The sequence below is a fragment of the Theropithecus gelada genome, chromosome 5 (genome assembly GCF_003255815.1).
Source record: "Theropithecus gelada isolate Dixy chromosome 5, Tgel_1.0, whole genome shotgun sequence".
NCBI lineage: Eukaryota > Metazoa > Chordata > Mammalia > Primates > Cercopithecidae > Theropithecus > Theropithecus gelada.
The window spans coordinates 138,213,439-138,234,138 of NC_037672.1; the positions used below are offsets into that span (position 1 = coordinate 138,213,439).

The window sequence follows — 20,700 nt, forward strand, 5'->3', positions numbered from 1 at the left end:
AAAAGTCATCATGACATGTGTTAAATGGCCAGTAAAATTTTTTTTCTAATCATTATTGGGCCTTTCCTTCTTTGACAAGTGGGTTGTGGTTTGCAACTTCTCTTTCCATGCCATCAGGGCTTCTACCTGCTCTTTTAACAGGTAGAGAGTCTGATATAAAAGGTTTCCTTCACCTGAGAACCATTCCCTCAGCTTCCTCTCCCAACCTGGCCTGCTTTGTTCTGCCTTGCTCGACCACTGTTCCCATTTTATGATAAATCTGGCTCCGAACTCCACATGGTCCTATGCACTTAATACCCTGGGTTGTCCTCTTGCCTTATAACCCTGGCCTGCCCAAGACTCTGATTCTACTTTGCACCAAAACCATTGTTAGATATAACTTTTATGTGGTCCCAGCTCCTAAAACCCCAACCTTGACCCCCATCTAGCGCCTGGGGGTGTGATGTTTATGTCGGATTATGTTAAAGAGTATTGTGGGCTTGGTTAGAGATAAGATTCCACTGGGCTGGAATATGACATCAGGAAATTAGCTCCCTAAATGTGCTGTGTGTGCTCTGAGTAGAGCTGCATCCTAATCCACATGCTCTTAAGTGTCACAGTGCTTGAATGGGAATGAGGAGTCCATTCACCTCCCTGAGCTCTGTGCAGAGAGAGCTTGAAATAATCAGTCACTGGACTCAGGCACATATAGGCCATCTGACAGACCAAGGTCTCCAAAGGAAAATGGTCTCAAGAAAAGATGATGGGGCTACCAGGAGAAACAAGCATCGCGAGTGAAGAGGATGGCTGTGGAACAGTTAACCTTGACCAGGGAAGCAATGGCTCCACATGGCGTGTGAGGCTGTCCTTGGTCTCTGCAAATCAGCCTCCTTGTTTCACTTCCCTCAGAGTGTCATTGTGCACTGCGAAGGCAAGGTGTAACGCAAGGAGAGAAAAATTTCAGACAGTGGTAAGAACTGGGAAGAAAGGAAACTAACATAAAATGATGATTGTAGGAGACAGGCTGGGGTAGAGGTGAGGCTGTATTAGAGTATCTCAGGCTCAGGCTCCAGAGCTCTTCTGCAATACCCTCTCCCCAAGTGAGCTCCTCCTGTCCTGACAATTTAAATGTCATCTGTATTCTGATGACCCCCACATTAGTACCCCCATCCCTGTCTTCTTTCCTGAGCTCCAGACTTACACATCAAAATACCTACCTGGCATCTCTGCTTCAATATCCAAAAGGCTTCTAAATTTAGCATTGTCAAATCCAAATTCTTGATACTCTAGCCCTTTGGATCTCTACTTTTTCCATCTTTCCTGTTCCAGTAAACACCATGAGAGTTGACCTAAATGTGTCCTTGATTCTTTTCTTGATTCCTTTCTTTCTCTCACACATACGGTAACCATAGAACTTATCATCCAAACTGGAACAATTCTGAGAGTAAATTGGGGAGCTATTAATAATTCGGCTGTGTGATACTGTGATATATAATAAGGACTATCTATATTTTGATCTTCATCCCAGCTCCCAGCTAGAACTCCTAAAATCCTTGTAATTTCCTAAGTGATGAGAGTGATAAAGGTGAAAGGGCAGTTTTTGTAATTCATAAGAAATCCTTTTCAACCACACCTGAGTTTATGTTAATGAGGTAACTTTGGAACGTTCCTAAGAAAAAGGTCTGGATGCTTGGGGAACCAATCTTGTGATTAGAGGGTTGGAATTTTCAGATTCCCTCACTCCTAACCCTACCCTTAGGAGGGAAGAGGGGCTGAAGGCTGAGTTGATCACCAATGGCCAATAATTTAATCAGTCATGCCTACATGATGAAACCTCAATAAAAACCCCAAAGGATAGGGTTCAGAGAGCTTTTCCCTGACTCTGGGGTAAAGATGGAAGATTCCATTTGGTTTCAAATTGTGTCAATAGAGCTAAAAAGTCATATGTAGACTAAACTATATGTGAAGTATGTAAGAATTGAGCTATTTACTATTTGTATGGTAGTGAGGGTAAGGTGGGGAATATATTTTCCAAGCATGCTTTATCCAATAAACGTGACCCATTTACCAACCCTCTAATAATATGTCATGAATATTTTCTCATTCAATCCTCACATCAAGTCTATGGGGCTGGCCGTACATGTGGGGAAGCCTGGGCATAGACAGGTGAAGTAACCTGTGCAAAGTCACACCACTAGGAATTATTAGAGCAAAGATTTGAATTGAGACCCATCTGACTGCAAAGTTGGTATCTTTAGCTATTGCCCTATACCAGATTTAACTTGGTTAAATCTTTAAGAAACATGGTACACCAGCCAAATCTTCCTCTCCACTTTTAGTTGTAGCCCTTATTCTCCATGTTACCATCTAAAAGACCTTGCTGGGAGGCTTCTACTGTGAAGAACTTTAGCAAATATTACTTCATGGGAAACTGCATTGAAATGGTCTTCTCCAGGTAGATGTGACATGAAACTGGCCATGATTATGTAAGATGCTGGTGGCTTTCTTTTAATTGTGATCTGCACAAAGCCAAGCAGAGACTGAGGTGCTCATCTGGCTAATTCAAGGTCAGTCTCTCTTTCATATACCGGAATGGTTGGATACTTCGACAATGTAAAATAAACGCCTTTGATGTTCCATTTCAGGCTGTGAGCCTTCATCTAACCTGAAAGTCACTCCTTCTGAAGGCCAATAATGCTTTAATAAAAATAAATGGTTTAAGTTAACCTGATGCTTATTATAGCTATGGCCTGCACAGCTATAACTTTCTGTTGAATGGAGTGGAATACTGACCATTAAAGGAGAAATATTTTTCTAAGGGAAATTAAATGTTATTCCACCCATCAAAGGGCTAAAGTATAGTGTCCATTTGATCAGGAAGGAGCGTTAACTTTTAACATGATCACAATTCACTGAGGGACCCTATGGTAGCATCCTATAATTCAAGGAACGTTAATAAAATGGGAGGATAATAAAAATTTAAACCCCATGAACCACTTTCATACCATTACCTTTCAATTTGTTTTTCATATACCTCACAGTATGCATGTGTCTGGATACACATGCAAGCTAGATCTACCTGCACACAGTAACATAATGATTGAAGTCATTACTCAACTAATTCAAGCTTAATATTTCACCCATATCTTTACTGCCTAATAATTACTCAAATTATCTACAGGACCAAAAATACAGGGATGCCATTTCTAATATCATTGTCTGATTAACATCTCTCTCTCTCTCTCTCTCTCTCTACACACACACACGTGCGCACGCATATATATGAATACATATGAAGAATACATATAGTTTACATTTTTATTGTGTTTAGATAATGATTATACTGTTTTCTAAGAAGAGTTTGCAAACTTTTCTCCATTTTCTTCATTCTACAGCTGTGGTTTCCAACATAGTAGTCACTAGCCATGTGTGGCTATTTAAATTTAATTGTAACAAAATAAAATTTAAAATTCTGTTCCTCAGTTACTAGCCACATTTCATGTGGCCACCATATGGCAGTGCATATGCGCATATATAGGACATATATATACACACACAAATAATGAAAATGACATATATGATATATATGTTTTATGTATATAACACATACACACATATATAAGTTTCTCATATATAACCCTATATGAACCAACTGAGCATGTTAGTTCTACATCTCATTTTCATTGCCTTGTGTTTGGGATTCCATCCATTTAAATTCCAGAATATTTAATGAAAGTGGCAAAACTGAATTTGTAAGCAGTCATCGAAGAATCTATATGATAGTAATAAAGGATACCATTCATTGAGTGCTGATTGAATGATTAGTGCCAGGCTCAGTGGCTTTAAAAGTAATACATATTAATCCATTTAATCCTCACTGTGACCATAATAGAAAGGTATATTCCATTTAGTTTGGAAAAGCAATGAATAAAGAAATTAAGTTTCCCATTTTGTGTAAGCAGTGGAACTTCATTACTATGTAGCCATAAAAATCATGTTTTTTGAAAATTATTTAATGATAGAGGGATATACTCACTATTCAATAAAAGGCAGAACATAAAACATATATGGATATGTTTGTGTCTCCTGCATATCTAGATATACACGTAATGAAAATGCACTCACTATATATAGAGAGAATTAAAAATACCTGAAAGGTAATATACTCACATGTTAACAATTTTGTGGGGTAGTGGATAACTTGTCTTTTTCACGGTTTTTCTATGATTGTTAAATTTATTGAAATAAGCATGTATCATTTTGAGACTCAGATAAAAGCAATAAAAATATTTTCAAAAATTGTCCCAGAAGCTACAGAAAATTTAAGCAGAGAATTTGCGATAGAATTAATAGAAAAAGAAGAGTTGTCTCCTAAAACATTCACGAACTTAGACCTCAGTAACTTACAGAAAATTTCTACCAATACTTTAAGAATCAGCTAATTCCAGTGCTATTTAAAATGCTTGAGTGCAGTGTTACCAATAAGAATTTCTGCAATGATAAAAAGGTCCTATACATGCACTGCCATATGGTGGCCACATGAAATGTGGCTAGTAACTAAGGAACAGAATTTTAAAGTTTATTTCATTACAATTAATTTAAATGTAAATAGCCACACATGGCTAGTGACTACCATGTTGGACACCACAGTTCTAGATTACAGAAAATGGAGAAAAGTTTGTAAATTCTTCTTAGAAGACAGTATAATCATTAAACATAATAAAAATGTAAACTATGAACAGATTTCATATATGAATATAAAGGCAAAAAATAATATAATAAACACTAGCAAATATAATCTCAAAAACATTAGAGGAATAGTATATAGTAGAAATTCAGGATTGTTCATAATGGAAATCCATTAATATCATCCATTTATTTGAATAGATCTAAAGAGAAAACTTAGACTATGGCCATTGGAAAGGCATTTGCTAAAATCAAACATCCATTCTTGATTACAAAATTCTTAGTAAGATAGAACTAAGTTGATACTTCTGACATTATATATTTTATAACATGATAAACTATATATCTCAACCTAGAAGACTACATGGGAAAATAAGAAAATGAAGAAATGACAAAAACAATCCCATTAAATTAAGGAAGTTCCCATTAAATACACAATGAAGAGAAATATGTTCACTGTAACCACGATTACTTTAGATCATTCTGGAGATTCCAATCAATGAAATTAGATAACAGAAAAAACAGGATGTCTAGCATTTGAAAGCGGTAAGTTATCCCTGATTGTGGGCATTATTAATATAGTTCTGCAACACTAATATAAATAATCACAAATACTACAAAGTAGCGGTTAAGGGCATGGACTCTGGAGTCCTGCTGCTAGTTCAATTGCTGGCTCTATTAGTAACCAGCTATGTGACCTTGGGCAAATTACTTAACCTCTCTGTGCTTACTTCCAATGCCGTAAAATGAAGACAATAAACTTATTTACTATGGGGCTACTATCTATTAAGGCGAAAGTAGGTAAATAGAGCAAGAGAGCTCTTAGGACATGCCTGCAGCATATAAAAAATGCTATACATTATTATAATTAGGGTTATAACAATGAGGCTATTAATAATATACAAAATATACAACAATCCAAAGTTTCCAATATGAAAAAATGAATTTAAATTATAATAGTAACATAATGATTAAATACCTAGAACTAAACTGAAGAAAACTGTACAAGATTAATAAATACTGAAAAATGCTACTGGGAATAAAAAGAAGAGTTGAATAAGGGGAAATCATATTATATTTGAATAGGAAGATTCAACATCATAAAGTTACAAATTTCCCCTAAATTATCCTATAAGTTTAAAAACTCATATAATGATTCTAAATTCATACAAAAACAAACATGAAAAGAATAAAAATAGAGCAATAAAGAAAACAGCATGAACAGCCGTGAGACATTATAACTCTAGAGTACTAATACAAGATGGTGCTGCAGTATGAATAGAGACCTAGATTCATGGTACAATTTAGAGAGCATGGAAATAGAAGCAAGTACATATGGGTATTTAATAGATGTGAAATGGGGATACTGCATATGAGAGGGGGAAAGATTAATTATTCAATAAATGCCAGTTACAAAAACGATAGGCCATCTGAAAAAAATAATGTCGGCTCTCTACTTCATTCTTTACACTGAAATAAGTTCTCTACAGATTAAAGATTTAATGACAAAAAAGAAATTTAAAAAATAGAGGCTGAAAACATGAATGCTTTTCAGCTGTCTTGGTCTATAGACAATCTTATTACGGAAATACTAAAACCACTATGAGATCACACCTCACACCTGTTAGGATTGCTATCATCCAAAAAACAAGAGCTAACAAGTGTTGGTGAGGGTATGGAGAAAAAGGAATCCTAGTACACTGTTGGTGGGAATGTAGGTGGGCGCAGCCATTAGGGAAAACAGTATGGAGGTTCCTAAAGAAATAAAAAACAGAACTACCATTTAAGATTCACCAATCCAGGCCGGGCGCGGTGGCTCAAGCCTGTAATCCCAGCACTTTGGGAGGCCCAGACGGGCGGATCACGAGGTCAGGAGATTGAGACCATCCTGGCTAATACGGTGAAACCCCGTCTCTACTAAAAAATACAAAAAAAACTAGACAGGCGAGGTGGCGGGCGCCTGTAGTCCCAGCTACTCGGGAGGCTGAGGCAGGAGAATGGCGTAAACCCGGGAGGCGGAGCTTGCAGTGAGCTGAGATCCGGCCACTGCACTCCAGCCTGGGCGATAGAGCGAGACTCCGTCTCAAAAAAAAAAAAAAAAAAAAAAAGATTCACCAATCCCTCTTCTGGGTATATACCCGAGGGAGGTAAAATCACCACCTTGGAGAGATATCTGCACTCCCATGTTAATTGTGGCATTACTCATGATAGCCAAGATAGGGAAGCATCCTAAGTGTCCATATGTCCAGTGAAGGATGAACGGATAAAGAAAATGTATATACATACACATATACAATGGATTATTAGTGTTTATCCTCAACAAGGGACATCCTGACATTTGCCACAACATGGATGGGCCTGGAGGACATCATGTTAAGTAAAATAAGCCAGACACAGAAAGAAAAATACTGAATGATCTCACCTATATATGGAACCTAATTTTTAAGAAAGGTCAAATGTCCAGAGATAGAGAATGAACCAGTGGTTACTGGGCGGGGGGAGTAGAGAGAAAATGGGGAAATGTAGGTCAAAGGATACAAAGTAGTGGAATGTATGATGAGCAAGTCTAGAGATCTAATGTACAATGACTACAGCTAAAAAATTGTATTAGAAATTTCTATTAAATAAGTAGATTTTACCTGCTCTTGTCATCAAAAAACTATGTGAGACAACAGATATGTCAATTTGCTTTACTATATTAACCATTTTACTGTCTGTATGACTCCCCAAACATCATGTGGTAAACTTCAACTATACACAATAAAATTTATTTTTTTAAAAAAGATTAATACACCAGGTGTAGTGGCTCACACCTGTAATCCCAGCACTTTGGGAGGCTGAGGTAGGAAGATCACTTGAGGTCAGGAGTTTGAGACTAGCCTGGCCAACACAGTGAAAACCCACCTCTACTAAAAAAACAAAAATGAGCCAGGCGTGGTGGCGTACACCTGTAATCCTAACTGCTTGGGAGGCTAAGGCACGAGAATCTCTTGAACCCAGGAGGCGAAGGTTGCAATGAGCCAAGATCGTGCCACTGGACTCCAGCCTGGGTGACAGAGTGAGTGAGACTCCATCTCAAGAAAAAAAGATAATAAATGTAGCTCTGTAAAAACCAAAAATTTCTGCATGGCAAGAAGCACCACAGATAAAATAAAAGGCAATGACAAGCTGAGGGATGGGGAGGTGAATACTATCCTACAAAAAATGGTTAATTTCCTTGACTAATAAAGAGTTTATGCACATTAATAACAAAATGACAACTCAATTGAAAAGAAGTCAAATAATACAAGTAGACATTTCACCAAAAATATTCACTTTTTCTATTGTACTTGAAAAGATGTTCAATGTTACTTGTAATAAGAAAAATGTGGTACAATTTTTAACCTACCAAATCAGTAACAACAAAAAAAGCTATAACATTCTTTTGGTAAGGATATGGGGAAGCAGTAATTTTCATATACAGTTGGTTAAAGTGTAAATTGATTCAACATTTTTTGGCAGACCATGTGGCAGTATCTATCACAGTCCAAAATGTATATGCCATTGCCCTAGCAACTAAACTTCCAGGATTTTACCTTGTAGATATACTTAGAAATGTACAACGTGTCATGTGTACATGTTTTCTTAAGAAGAGAAAACATGTCCATTAATAGGTGCTGGTTAAATAGATGTGACACATACAATGGAATGCTATGCAGTCATTAGAAATGAGAAGGAAGCTTGGCTTATGTATAGATGTGAAGTAATCTGCAAGATGAAGTGAGAGAGAAGGGGTGCTATCATTTGTTGTTGTTGTTTTTTTAAAATATATGGGCATGTGTGTTTATAAGTGCATAGAAAATTCCTGGAAGATACTCCAGGGAGAGGAACTGGGTAGCTGAGAGACACACATGGGAAGGCAATTACTTTTCATTATATGCCATGTGATACTTTTTTGCATTTTGTACCATGGGTATACATGATATGTTTAATTGCTATTTAAAATAGGTTTTAGTTTTTATCTCTTTTTTTTCCTTCGGTTCACAAGGAGGAAATCTTGGCTCTTTCCAAATTATCTTCACACTATTAGCACTTCCTTTTGTTCCCTTCATTATGTGCATAAATAAATGCCAAAAACATAAGCAATGGGAATGTGGGACAAATCACCTCTATTTTACACAAAAATACAGTAAAACATCAAAATAGGTATATTTGGATAATATCTGAAAAATGATACAGCAAATGTTAACAGTGTATATCTTGAGTGGAGGTGTTTTGGTTTTGGCTTGGTATTTTCTGTCATGTTCAAAGTTGTTTATACAATAATATATAACATTTTTGTAACGATTTTTAAAAGTTTTTTTAACTTTTTGCTACTCACCTGGTTCCTATCCCTGGCATTTGCATATCGAAACCTCTGGATGTAATAAAAGACGAGCCATGCGAGGGAAATGATCATCAGGACAATGAAGGAGATGGAGACAAACACAACCGAAGTGCGGCTCACATATTTCTGCAAGTTCCGGGTTCCGATGGTGATGTACATGGTCACGGTGATGTTTCTTTCCAGCAGGCTTACTATCTCCTTCCCTTTTGGCTCAGGAATCATTATGGCCACGATGTCTTCTACACCTGTGGCGAGAGGGGCAGGAAGCGGCAATAAAGGTTAGGACATAAGATGCGGGGGATCCCAGTGAGATGTGTGGACACAGTCACATGAAACCAAATAAGGACAGTACTTTTGAGAATTCTGTGCTGAGCTAAGAAGATCTAATAGTTAGAAACCAAGTCAAATTTTCTCTTTCTTCAGTTACGTAGCTTTCTTCAGCTGCTGTTTTATATGTGAAAAAAGAACCTAAAATGAATTCATGATGATTTTAGTACCAGTGAAGTCATAATCATGCTATGCCCTTTTCAACTCTCCAAAGCATTGACCCCAGGTCTGGTAAAGAAAGGTGGACCCTTCCCAACCAGCCCAGTTCTATGTTGCACTCCACAGATTCCCTGAGGATGGGAACGGGACTTTGCATTTCATGACAAAAGGGTAAAGTGTCCTGCATTATGCCACCTGAGATGAGAGCTCTCTTTTCCCCACACTATGAATATTCAACTATAGATCTCTCTATAATATTTCTGAGGTAATTTTCTCCTATAGTGAGTAACCAAGCAACCAAAAGAGAATATTTCTTAAGGAGCTCTAATATGATTTGCCAACATGAAATTATGGTCCCAGAACTACTTTCTGCTTATTTTACCTAATTCAATGGAAACAGCATGTTTCCACTGAACCGTGTACCAAGCAAAGAGAAGTGTGGTACAATGTTTCCATTGAACCACAAGCCACATACCAAGCAAAGAGAAGGTGGAAGCAGTACAGATAGTTCCAGGATTGTTTCACTTCCACTCAGATACTCCCACCATGGCTGCCTCAGTTATTAGACAGCTTGGAGCAAAAGCGCCATTTTTTTTCTTGGGCCACTTTTATATATATGGGTCATTGTCCTTACACATCATGACACTGTGTGAAGTGAAGCCTCTTGGGGAGGAGTTCTGGGGTCCCTACAACAGGTTCTTCAGTAATATCATACTGAACTGGGTTCATTTGAATCTCGTATGATATTATTATCATATTAATTTCATTAGGGTATGTTCTCAGGAATCACCCCAATTCAAATCTAGGGAGAAAGATGCAAGATGATTAGGGCACAGAGGTCTCACATCCACATGGAAATATCCCATTACCTGGAGTGACTACAAATTAAAGGGAGGAAATTTGCAACAGTTATGTTGTAGATTAAGGGCAAAATTAAACTCCACTACAGCTGCTTAACACTGGCTGTATTCACATGTTGAGGTCAGTTAGATGGAACTACCAGGTTACATTTGCTTAGGCTGTTGCAAGTTTCTTAGACTGTTACTTAGGGCTTTCCTTTGACCTTGATCTCCGTGCAGGTTTTCAATCTTAAATTCCTTGATGGTGTTTCACTTAGGCTGAACAAATACTTTAAAAGTACATATTAAAGTGTCTGTGTATGCTATGTCAATTATATATTTAAAAAATTTCTAAAACTTTTGCAAATCCAATTGTAAAATCATAAAGCCACAGTGTGGGTTTGGTTGTTATTTCTGGGAATAACTGAAACTGGTGGCTCGATTTTCACCTCTGAAGAATTTACTGGCAATTTTGACGCACCTTTCCTTTTCATTTTTACTTTGGTTAATGGCTGCATGTGGTCTGAGGCTGTGTGGGGGATTAAGGCTGCTGACTGGTTTTGTCTCTAAAGCAGCATGATCTTTGTATATCGAACTAATCTGGCCTAGTGAGGCTCATCCTGGTGCTGCAGCTATTTAGAGTCACTGAAGTAATGGTAGAATAATAATCTCTCATTTCATTTATTCCCTTATTTATATTATTTTGGCATGTTTACTTAAAGCTCTAGAAGTACTTTTTTTTTTTCTCGGGATGGGATCTTGGGGTTATTTATGAGGCTTTGGATGTTCAGAAATGTGCAAGTTTTACATTCTTTTTTTTTTTTTTTTTGAGACAGAGTCTTGCTCTGTCACCCAGGCTGCAGTGCAGAGGCATGATCTTGGCTTACTGCAACCTCTGCCTCCCAGATTGAAGTAATTCTTAGAGGCCTCAGCCTCCCAAGTAGCTGGGACCACAGGCGTACGCCATCATGCCTGGTTAATTTTTGTATTTTCAGTAGAGACAGAGTTTCACCATATTGGCCAGGCTGATCTTGAACTTCTGAGCTCAAGTGATCTGCCTGCCTTGGCTTCCCCAGGTGCTGGGATAACAGGCCTGAGCCACCACGCCCAGACTTACATTTTTTAGTAGTCAGATTTCACTAATATATTCCTTTATGGCTTCCAGTTTTGATACTCTTTAGAAAACTCTTTTCCACCCAAGATTAAAGAAATACTCATCTAAAATACCTTCTCAAAACCTTATTATAGCTTTACATTTTACATTTAAGTCTTGAACAATCTGCGATTCAGTAACAATATTTATTGAATTCTTACCATGTGATAAGCAGAAAGAAGGAAAATTAGGATGCAATTTTTTCCTTTAAATTGTCAGATATATTCGGGTCAATTTTGCACTTTTTTGCTCTTGCTGTGAGGTTGACCTATGTTTTGCTGAACCTGTAGCAGGCTGTTTTAGTTGTATAGCTTTTAACATATTTACTATCTGGTAGCCTAATTCTTCCTTCACTATTTCCCTCCCTACAATATTCCCATTAGTTACTTATACTTAGGAAACTAGAGTCTAACAGAGTTGGCTTCTGGACATGGACAGCTTGTTTTAAACCCCAGTTCAGCACTTTAAAAATAGGCAACCAAATTTTGAATCTCCAAAAAGCTTTAAACTACTCATCATCCATTTTCAGGGACTTCAGAAAACATTTTCTCTTCCTGTAGGGTAAAGTATAATTAACTATTTTAAAGCATTTATTTTAAACTTCAGTGCTTAGTTACACTGCTTGTGTTGTCTGTGCCACTGTTGTGCCCTCATGACATATAACATCTACTCAGAAAGACAAACAGTACAAATGGCAGTGAGGAGGGCCTGTTCACCCGAACTTCAACCTTATTCATTTTCAGTATTCATAATACATTTCTAGAGTTCATCGTGGTAAAAACACATGAGATTTTGGGAGATTACTCTGGTGTGCTTTAGTCTATTGTGCATGGTAAAAAGTAATACTAGGGATATGTATTTATCCTAACAGAAACAGTCACTAAGAATTTAGGTATCTAGGGTGTCCAAAAAAAGATATAAAGCAAAGTGGATTTGGATGAATTATCTTACTCTGATCAATGCACAAAATCCAGGGCAAAATGCTCCTCCAGGATCTATATTGTTCAACTGAGGCATGTGCACTGATACGAGTATCAAATTCCCTGATCTTTGCTTCATTTTGGAATCTGCAGCTACAGTGTAAGGGAGAAGCCAGCAGGTTCTCCCAAGTATACTAGGATATGCTTTGCTTCTGTGGGTGTGTGTGAGGCAGGGAAGAAGAAAAACGGGTGGCGCTAGGGGAAGTGGTGCAAGCCCAGCACAGTGATCTCAGAGTTCAATGCTGCCTTAAGTAGCTACTACGCATCTATGACATTCCAAGGCCCAGGGAAAAGAAGTTAACAAATAGCATATTTGGTATGGGAAAACCCACAAAGAGGTCCTGCTATTTGGGCAATTCTATTTATTGTAGCACAGAGTGCCTCTTTTTGCAAAATTATATCAGCCTACTACCTATTTTCCTCCCAAAGGCACTTTATACTTGTGAGTGGTGAGAGGTTGCTATTATGTAATTATCGTGTGCTCTGGAAAAGCTCTACAGTCAGGGAGAAAATGTGTGACCAGGACACGTATGACCTGGCTGCCAGACGACAGCAGAGAAGCATCCTGTATTTTTAGTGCTTCCTTTTCCCATGAGAGTGCTCCATTGCCAGGATCTAATTTGGTATATGCAGATCAAAAAGGAATCAAAACAGAAGTTCACAAAGTCAAATAATGTTTAATAACTAGGAAAGCCTTTACTTGTAAATTCAAATCAGGTTGTTTAGACATTGTATTAATAAAATATCTAGAATACCAGTGCGGTGCTAGACATTTCACAAAGCCTGCAATCCCATTCTTCCCTGGGACCCTGGAGATTGACAGCATCTCTCCCTGGGTTCATTTGATCAAAACTTCTTTTTCAACCTCTTGTATTCTTTTCGCTCCATTAATCTTTACTTCAATCTCAGTCTCACTGTTGGCCCTCTAGAACTTAGGTGGCAAAAAAAAAAAAAAAAAACCCTTATATTGTCCCATTTGTAGATATTTTCTGTTTGCACACTTAATATCTACTTTTTCAAAACTAGAGTCCTCTCTTGTTGATCATTTATTCTCAAAAGGAATGTGTATGAAATTATTTTAAAAACTGCAAAATAACTGCAAAATACCATATAAATGTAAAGGGTAATTACTACTTTTTGCATCACCAAGTATATTTTTAATAAACACAGATGCAAAAATCCTAAATACAGTACTCACAAACAGAATCCAACAATACAGTAAAAAAAATCTTCATGACCAAATGGGATTTATTCCAGGAATGTGAAGATGATTTAATATTAGAAAATATATTAGTACATTTTAGTACAGTAACAAATTAAAGGAATAAGGCATATAATTATATTACATAGCTAGTTGTCCTCCAACATTTGGCCTTTCTTCCTTCTACAGTATGAATGTTTTAGCTAGGCATAGGCTGTACAGTGAAAAGGCTCCCCTGCAGCTGGGTGTGGTATGTGATTAGTATTTGGTCATCGAGGTTTGAGTACAGATGATACTTGCCACTCCAGGAACTTATTTACAAAAGAACTGAGTATGTGCTCTCCACGTCCCTTCTCTCCCTTCCTTTTGACTTCAGATGGAGAGACATGAGCAGCCATCTTCATGGAGAAGGAACCCATCTGTTGAGGACTGAACACACTCCTGATTCTTTTTATGAGTAATAAAAGGAAATTTCTTTAATGTGATAGTAAGGATCATTGAGAAATATTCTATTAAATGGGGGAAAAGCACTATAAGTTTTTCAGCTAAAATCGTGAATAAGACAGGATAAGCCAACATTGTAAGAAGTTATACTTGGTGCAAAGAGACAAAGAAATTGGGACTGCTAAGTTTTGGAAAGAAGAGCACACACTATCATTATTTGGGGTATCACATGACCATGTATAAAAGACAAGATAATTATGTTACTAAAATTAGTCCATTCAGGACTCTTCTCAGAAGTTACAGAGGGGAATCCATATTGACAAATGCAGACTGTACCTCCCTACCATCTCTATTGCCTGATACAAACAAGAAAAGTAAGAGATGAGAATAAATATATACAATTAATGTTGTCAATCATACATCAATAAAGCTAGGAAAGTGAAAAAAACTAGAAAGAAATAAATTATTCAACAGCAGTAAAATAAGTAAGTAATCTGTGGTTTACTTACTTTCACTAAGAATTGATAATTCACAATGTCTTGACAATGTCACAATGTCTATTTATGAGCGAACTCAGTTATATTTGTAATACATGTACATTTTCAAACTGAGGTATTTCATTTTATCTTTAATTCTGAAACATTTTTCCTCACATTTTATTACAGTATTTCCTCCTAAATTTTTTCTCTCCTGTGATTCCTATTATCCAGTTGGGGTAGCACTTCCTCTTCTTCCTCCATATTTCTTATACCCTTCCCAATTAAAAAAAACTGTAATTTGAAATAATTATAGACTAATAACAAGTGGTATAAACATGCCAGGCACGGTGGCTCATGCCCGTAATCCCAGCATTTTGGGAGGCCAAGGTGGGCAGATCACCTGCGGTCAGGAGTTCAAGACCAGCCTGACCAACATGGTGAAATTTCGTCTCTACTAAAAATACAAAAATTAGCCAGGGATGGTGGCGCATGCCTGTAATCCCAGCTACTTTGGAGGCTGAGGCAGGAGAACTGCTTGAACCCGGGAGATGGAGGTTGCAGTGAGCCAAGATTGCACCACTGCACTCTAGCCTGGGTGATAAAGTGAGACTCTGTTTCAAAAAAAAAACAAAAACAAAAAACAAAAAACAAAAAGAAGAAAACAGTACACGGAGGTCCTATGAACCAATGTCCCAGCTTCCTCTGATGGTGTCATCTTATATAATTATAGTACATTATCAAAACAGGAAATTGGCACAATATAATTAACTAAATTATGGAATTTATTTGGATTTCACCAGTTTTTGCATGTACAAAATTTTTAAATGTCTTTGTGTTTAATTCTATGAAATTTTATCACATATATAGAGTCATATAACCACTAACACAATTAAGACACTGACATATTCCACCATCAAGAATAAATTCCCTCACTCTCCGCTTTCCCTTCCCTAAGCCTTCTATATTCTCCATATTAATTTTGTCAGTTCTAGAATGTTACATAAATGGAATCATATAGTATGTGATCCTCTAGATTTGCTTTTTCTCATTCAGCATAATGTCCTTATTATACAAACAAGCATGTATCAGTAATTCATTCCTTTTGATTTCTGAGTATAATTCCATGGTAGAGACTGTGGTACAACACAGTTTAATTATTCACCAACTGATGGACATATGGATTATTGCTGGTTTTGGATATTATTAATAAAGCTGCTATGAACATTAATATACAAGTTTTTGGATGAATATAAATGTTCATATCTCTGGGATGAATGCAAAGGAGTATAACTGCTAGCTTGTATGGTAGTTGAACATTTGGTGTTCTAAGAAACTGACAAACTGTCTTCCAGAGTGGCTGTACCATTTTACATTCCCACCAGCAATGAATGATTCAGTTTCTTAGCATCCTGGTAGGACTTGGTATTATCACTATTTTATTTTAGCCATCCTGGGAGATGTCAGTGGTATTGCATTGTATCCTTACAATATCTCTTTATTCATTCGGAGTGACTTATAATTTTTCAAGCTGATCTTCCAGCTCATAAATTTGTCTTTAGTTGTATTCATTTATATTTTATCCCATATTTTGGTGCTCTTTGTTTAAACTACAGGTGACCCTTGATCAACATGGGCTTGAACTGCATGGATCCACTAATACAATAATTTTTTTCAATGAATATAATTGGTCCTTTGATCTACAACCAAATGTGGATAAAAAATGCAGCATTTGAGGCTGGGCATGGGGGCTCACACCTGTAATCTCAGCACTTTGGGAGGCCAAGGCAGGAGGACTGCTTCAGTTCAGGAGTTTGAGACCAGCCTGGACAACATGCTGAAACCCTGCCTCGACAAAAAATACAAAAATTAGCTGGGTGTTGTGGCATGCTCCTGTGGTTCCAGCTACTTGGGAGGCTGAGGTGGCAGGATGACTTGAGCCTGGTAGGTCGAGCCCGCAATGAGCCATAACTGTGCCACTGTGCTCCAGGCTGAGTGACAGAGCAAGACCTTGTCTCAGAAAACCAAAAAGATAAAATACAGTATTTGCAGGATTTGAAACCCAGCTATATGAAAGGCAACTTTTTGGGGATTCTGCAGAGCTGACCATGGGACTTGAGTTTGTGCAGATTTTGAGTTTGTGCAGGTATCTGCAGGTGGTCCTGGAACCAATCCCCAGGGAAGATTGACAGAAGACTGTATTGTATTTTTCACACTAAATATTTCCCATTGTGTGTGTATGTGTTTTATAAAACAACTTCTAGTTCCTGCTGCATAGGATCGTCCCTTAATATTTGTGGTCCATTTTTAAACCATTCTTTCTTAGGTGGTATCTACTCATTTTGTACTATCTTTAATAACGGTGGGATTCCTCAGTTCTCTTGATAACTTGCTAATGAGCTCATGTTCCCCTGACAGAACCAGTTTCTCTGCCTGGTCCTATTTTCTGGGGAAAATCGAGGTGGAGGTCTTAGTCGTGTTCCTCCAGAATATCCAGAAGAGAGTTTAGTATGTTTAGACAGCCCCATGCACCAAGAAACAACCAATGAAGCTTCCCATGAGGGCAGGCTCTCTGCAGTATTACTGGCTTCTCACCCTCCTCTCACATGACCCCATGTACCTTTTGCTGGAGGCACTGCTGAAGTTCCGGTCTTCTATGCCATGAGTTCTCACTCAGATCCTCATTTGATCATCGAATCCAATATAATTTCTTTTTTCAAACCCTTTCTATGTGACTCAAATTTAAGTCTCTGATTAACAAATTCCCTAACAGCCCTGGTCTTAGAATAATCCCTTCAGTTCCTTGATCCTTAACTTTCTTGCTTTGATTGGTTTGGCTTTTCTATGAAGACACTGATTTCTCTGCATTATGGTGAAGGAAAGAATTTTTTAAATTAAATTTATTTTTATTAAGCCACATTCATTCCACATACCTCAGCACCAGAAGACGGTTTGCTGAGTGTGCTCTATCTTGTACCTCCAGATCATTACTTCTATCCCCATCACATCCTCCTTCAAAAGCCACTCATCTTTTGAGATTCTTTCCACTTGGACTTACAACCTTTTCCCCTCTCTCCTTGCCACCATCTTTCCCTCATTTAGCTCCTAGCTCACAATACCCATCTTCCTCAAATCAGAATTTCAGTGTTTGCGAGGATGACCTAGCCAGTACTCAAGCCTGTCCATTGCTTGCTCCTCTCCTCCCTATTGACCATTGCCTCCATTGCTCCCTAGACACATGTTCCCACTGTTGTATCCTGGACCTTGTCACCACTAGAAAGTGCACCACCTCTGGAATGCTGACTTCAAAGATGTCATTTTCCAGTGCCACTTCCTCTTCTTCCAGATCTCTTTGCTCAGTCATGCCTACCCCATTACTTCCCTCTACCTTCTATCCATCAGCCCTCTCCTGGCCTCCCTTCTCTCCTTACCAGCCCACATTCCACGATCCATCATTATAAACTCTTCTTAAAATACCCTTAGCTCCCCTGCACTTCTATTTCTCCATGGAACCTGCCCTACAAAATTTTCTTTTTCTATGCTTCCACCTCTTCATGTGAACATTGCTAAGAGGAAAATCTCACAAGTCACCTTTTTTTCACTTAAAATTTATGATCACTATCCCCAGATGAACACCTGCTATCGCCCTGTTTTCCTGTATTTTGGACTCACTCCTGCTTTGTCCAAATGATGACCTCATACCTTTATGTCTGGAACCTCCCACACCCTCTCCCACCCACATTCTAAATCAGTGATGTTACCACAGAAGTCATTGAGAAAAAATACCCATAAGAGGCAAATATCCTGTCCTATTATTAAATGAGATAATTCACAATGAATTACTCAGCACAGGGCTTTCCATATAGAACCCACTAAACAGATGTTAACTTTTATTACTACCATTACTGTTGCCTTACCACTGCCAAATACACAAATCAGTCTGCATCTGTGCCTCCTTCTCTTGTTACAATTCAGTCCAATTTCCCTCCACCATAATGACCTAATCCAATCAGTAGGATTCCCTCACCTGTCACAGTCACTACTGCTCAGGTAGGGGCAGGGCACGTAAGAATTTTATCTGAGTTATAATGAAGCAAAGGCCTTCTTTTGGTCTTAAACAGGAGCATCTGTGGTTGTGAGAGTCATTTTCAATCCATGAGGGCAAAAGACTAAGAATAGAGCTGGCAGTGAAGGAGGAGAGCCATAAATAACCTGATGACATGACTTAAGCCTTGATCAAGCCATATCTGAAGTCAGTCTACCTTTGGGTTTTGCAGTTATTTTGCTAAAAGTGGTTTGGTTTGAATTTTCTGCCCTTTATGTCCATATTGTATAACCAGGTAGTGACATACACAAAAGTGAATCCAGGTCTTCTGAATTCCCAACCAGAGTCACTGAACCTCTCATTATACTCCCATGCAATTCCTTAGGCGGTCTATAATTTAATTTTACTTCAATCAACTTATTTGAATTCATATTTGAATTCACCATTAGTGTTTGCATACATTTCAGAAAAGAATATCCATATTATGCTAAATTATTGCTATCTGCCTTGCACATACAATTCCAAAGTCATCCTAGACCATGAATAAGCAGTCATTCCATATGGCTCCAAAGTATGTTCTATCAGCTTTTCTACCCTAGGGAGAAGTTAGTACTATCCTGAAATATGTATCTTTCCTGAAACTCATGGTATTACCATACTTGTTGAAGATGGGAAGTGTGTCGTCTGGAAGACAGTCTTAGTCTGAACAATAAAAATAGTTCCCAAGGGATAAAAACTTAAATTCACAGGACGAATTTAGGAGTTTGAAAATTTATTATTCAGGAACAAAATTAATAACCTGTAGAGCCAACCAATTGACTTGATTTCTCCAGAAGACCTCCAAGCTCAAAATATATAAGGCTCATCTAAGTTGCTGAATAAACACTGGTTAATCTGTGCTCCCCCAATACACTGCTGGCAACTTGAAATATGTCAAATGCTGATGTTCCTGAAGTGCACTGTAATTTCACAACAGATCCTCTCAGTGTAGATTTGTCATTACAGTTACAGCTAACTGTTACGGCATTTAAAAATATATTTAAAGGAGATGCTAACAAGAGCCATCTAATTGATGTCAATTCCTCAGCTATACTTGAGGTGATCAATTACTCATACTTTTTTGAAAGTTCGTAAACGTTCCTATTCTACAACTGTATAGAATTATTTATGAATTTGTGGTATGAATATAGAATAAGAATTATTGAATGTTGACTTATTACATTATTGAGTGATGAATAGAGAATTATTTATGAATTTGTGATAACTGTATGGGGAGTGATGAATATAGAATAAGGCATTGTATTTAGAAACTCACCTGTAGGATTTTCTTAGAAAATATTCAGTAAATCAGTCTTAAAAAATAACTTACTGCTAGTTCTGTGAGCATTTCAAATGGTTAAAAATAATATGATAGAGTCCAGGCTGAAATGAAACAAATCATAGAATACTAAATTGATTTTACAATAATTCCATTTTCATTAAAGTTAGTTTCTATTGAAGCAAATAATAATGCTTAAATAACTTTATGCTTATATATAAAACATTTTAAATTCTAATTTTTGCTTGGACAAAAAACAATGTATAGTCATTCTTTGGTGTATGCAAGGAATTGCTTCCAGGACCTCCACATATACCAAAATCTGCCCATACTCAGTAGGCCCGCAGTTGGCCCTGAGGAACCTGTGTATACAAAAAGTAGGCTCTCTGTATATGCAGGCTTCACATCCCAGGAATACTCTATTTTCAACCTGTATTTGATTGGAAAAGATCTGCATATAAACAGACCAAACCTTTGTTGTTCAAGGTTCAACTGTACATGTAAGTCTTATTAAGGAGCAGACTAGTGGAATCACAGTATAGGAGACTGTGAGAGACCAAAATTTCCCAGCATTTCAATCTTGATAATAATATCATAAATGAAATTAAATAGCAGAATCATTTACCATAACTTCTAACTGGGTGACTCTGGAAGATTTATTAAACCTTGAAGCTTCAGGTTCATTATTTTCACAACTCTCGTATTATGTACCAAAACGAAAGGGCTG

General features: G+C 37.5%; 1 protein-coding gene across 1 annotated transcript in view; it reads right to left on the reverse strand.

Annotated features, from left to right (window-relative positions):
• Positions 1–20,700, reverse strand: part of RNF150 (ring finger protein 150) — a 274,592-nt gene that overhangs the window by 89,108 nt on the left and 164,784 nt on the right. Inside the window, exon 2 of the mRNA XM_025386561.1 lies at positions 9,026–9,276. Within this exon, the coding sequence (XP_025242346.1) occupies positions 9,026–9,276 (251 nt within the window). The remainder of the gene's footprint in view (positions 1–9,025; positions 9,277–20,700) is intronic.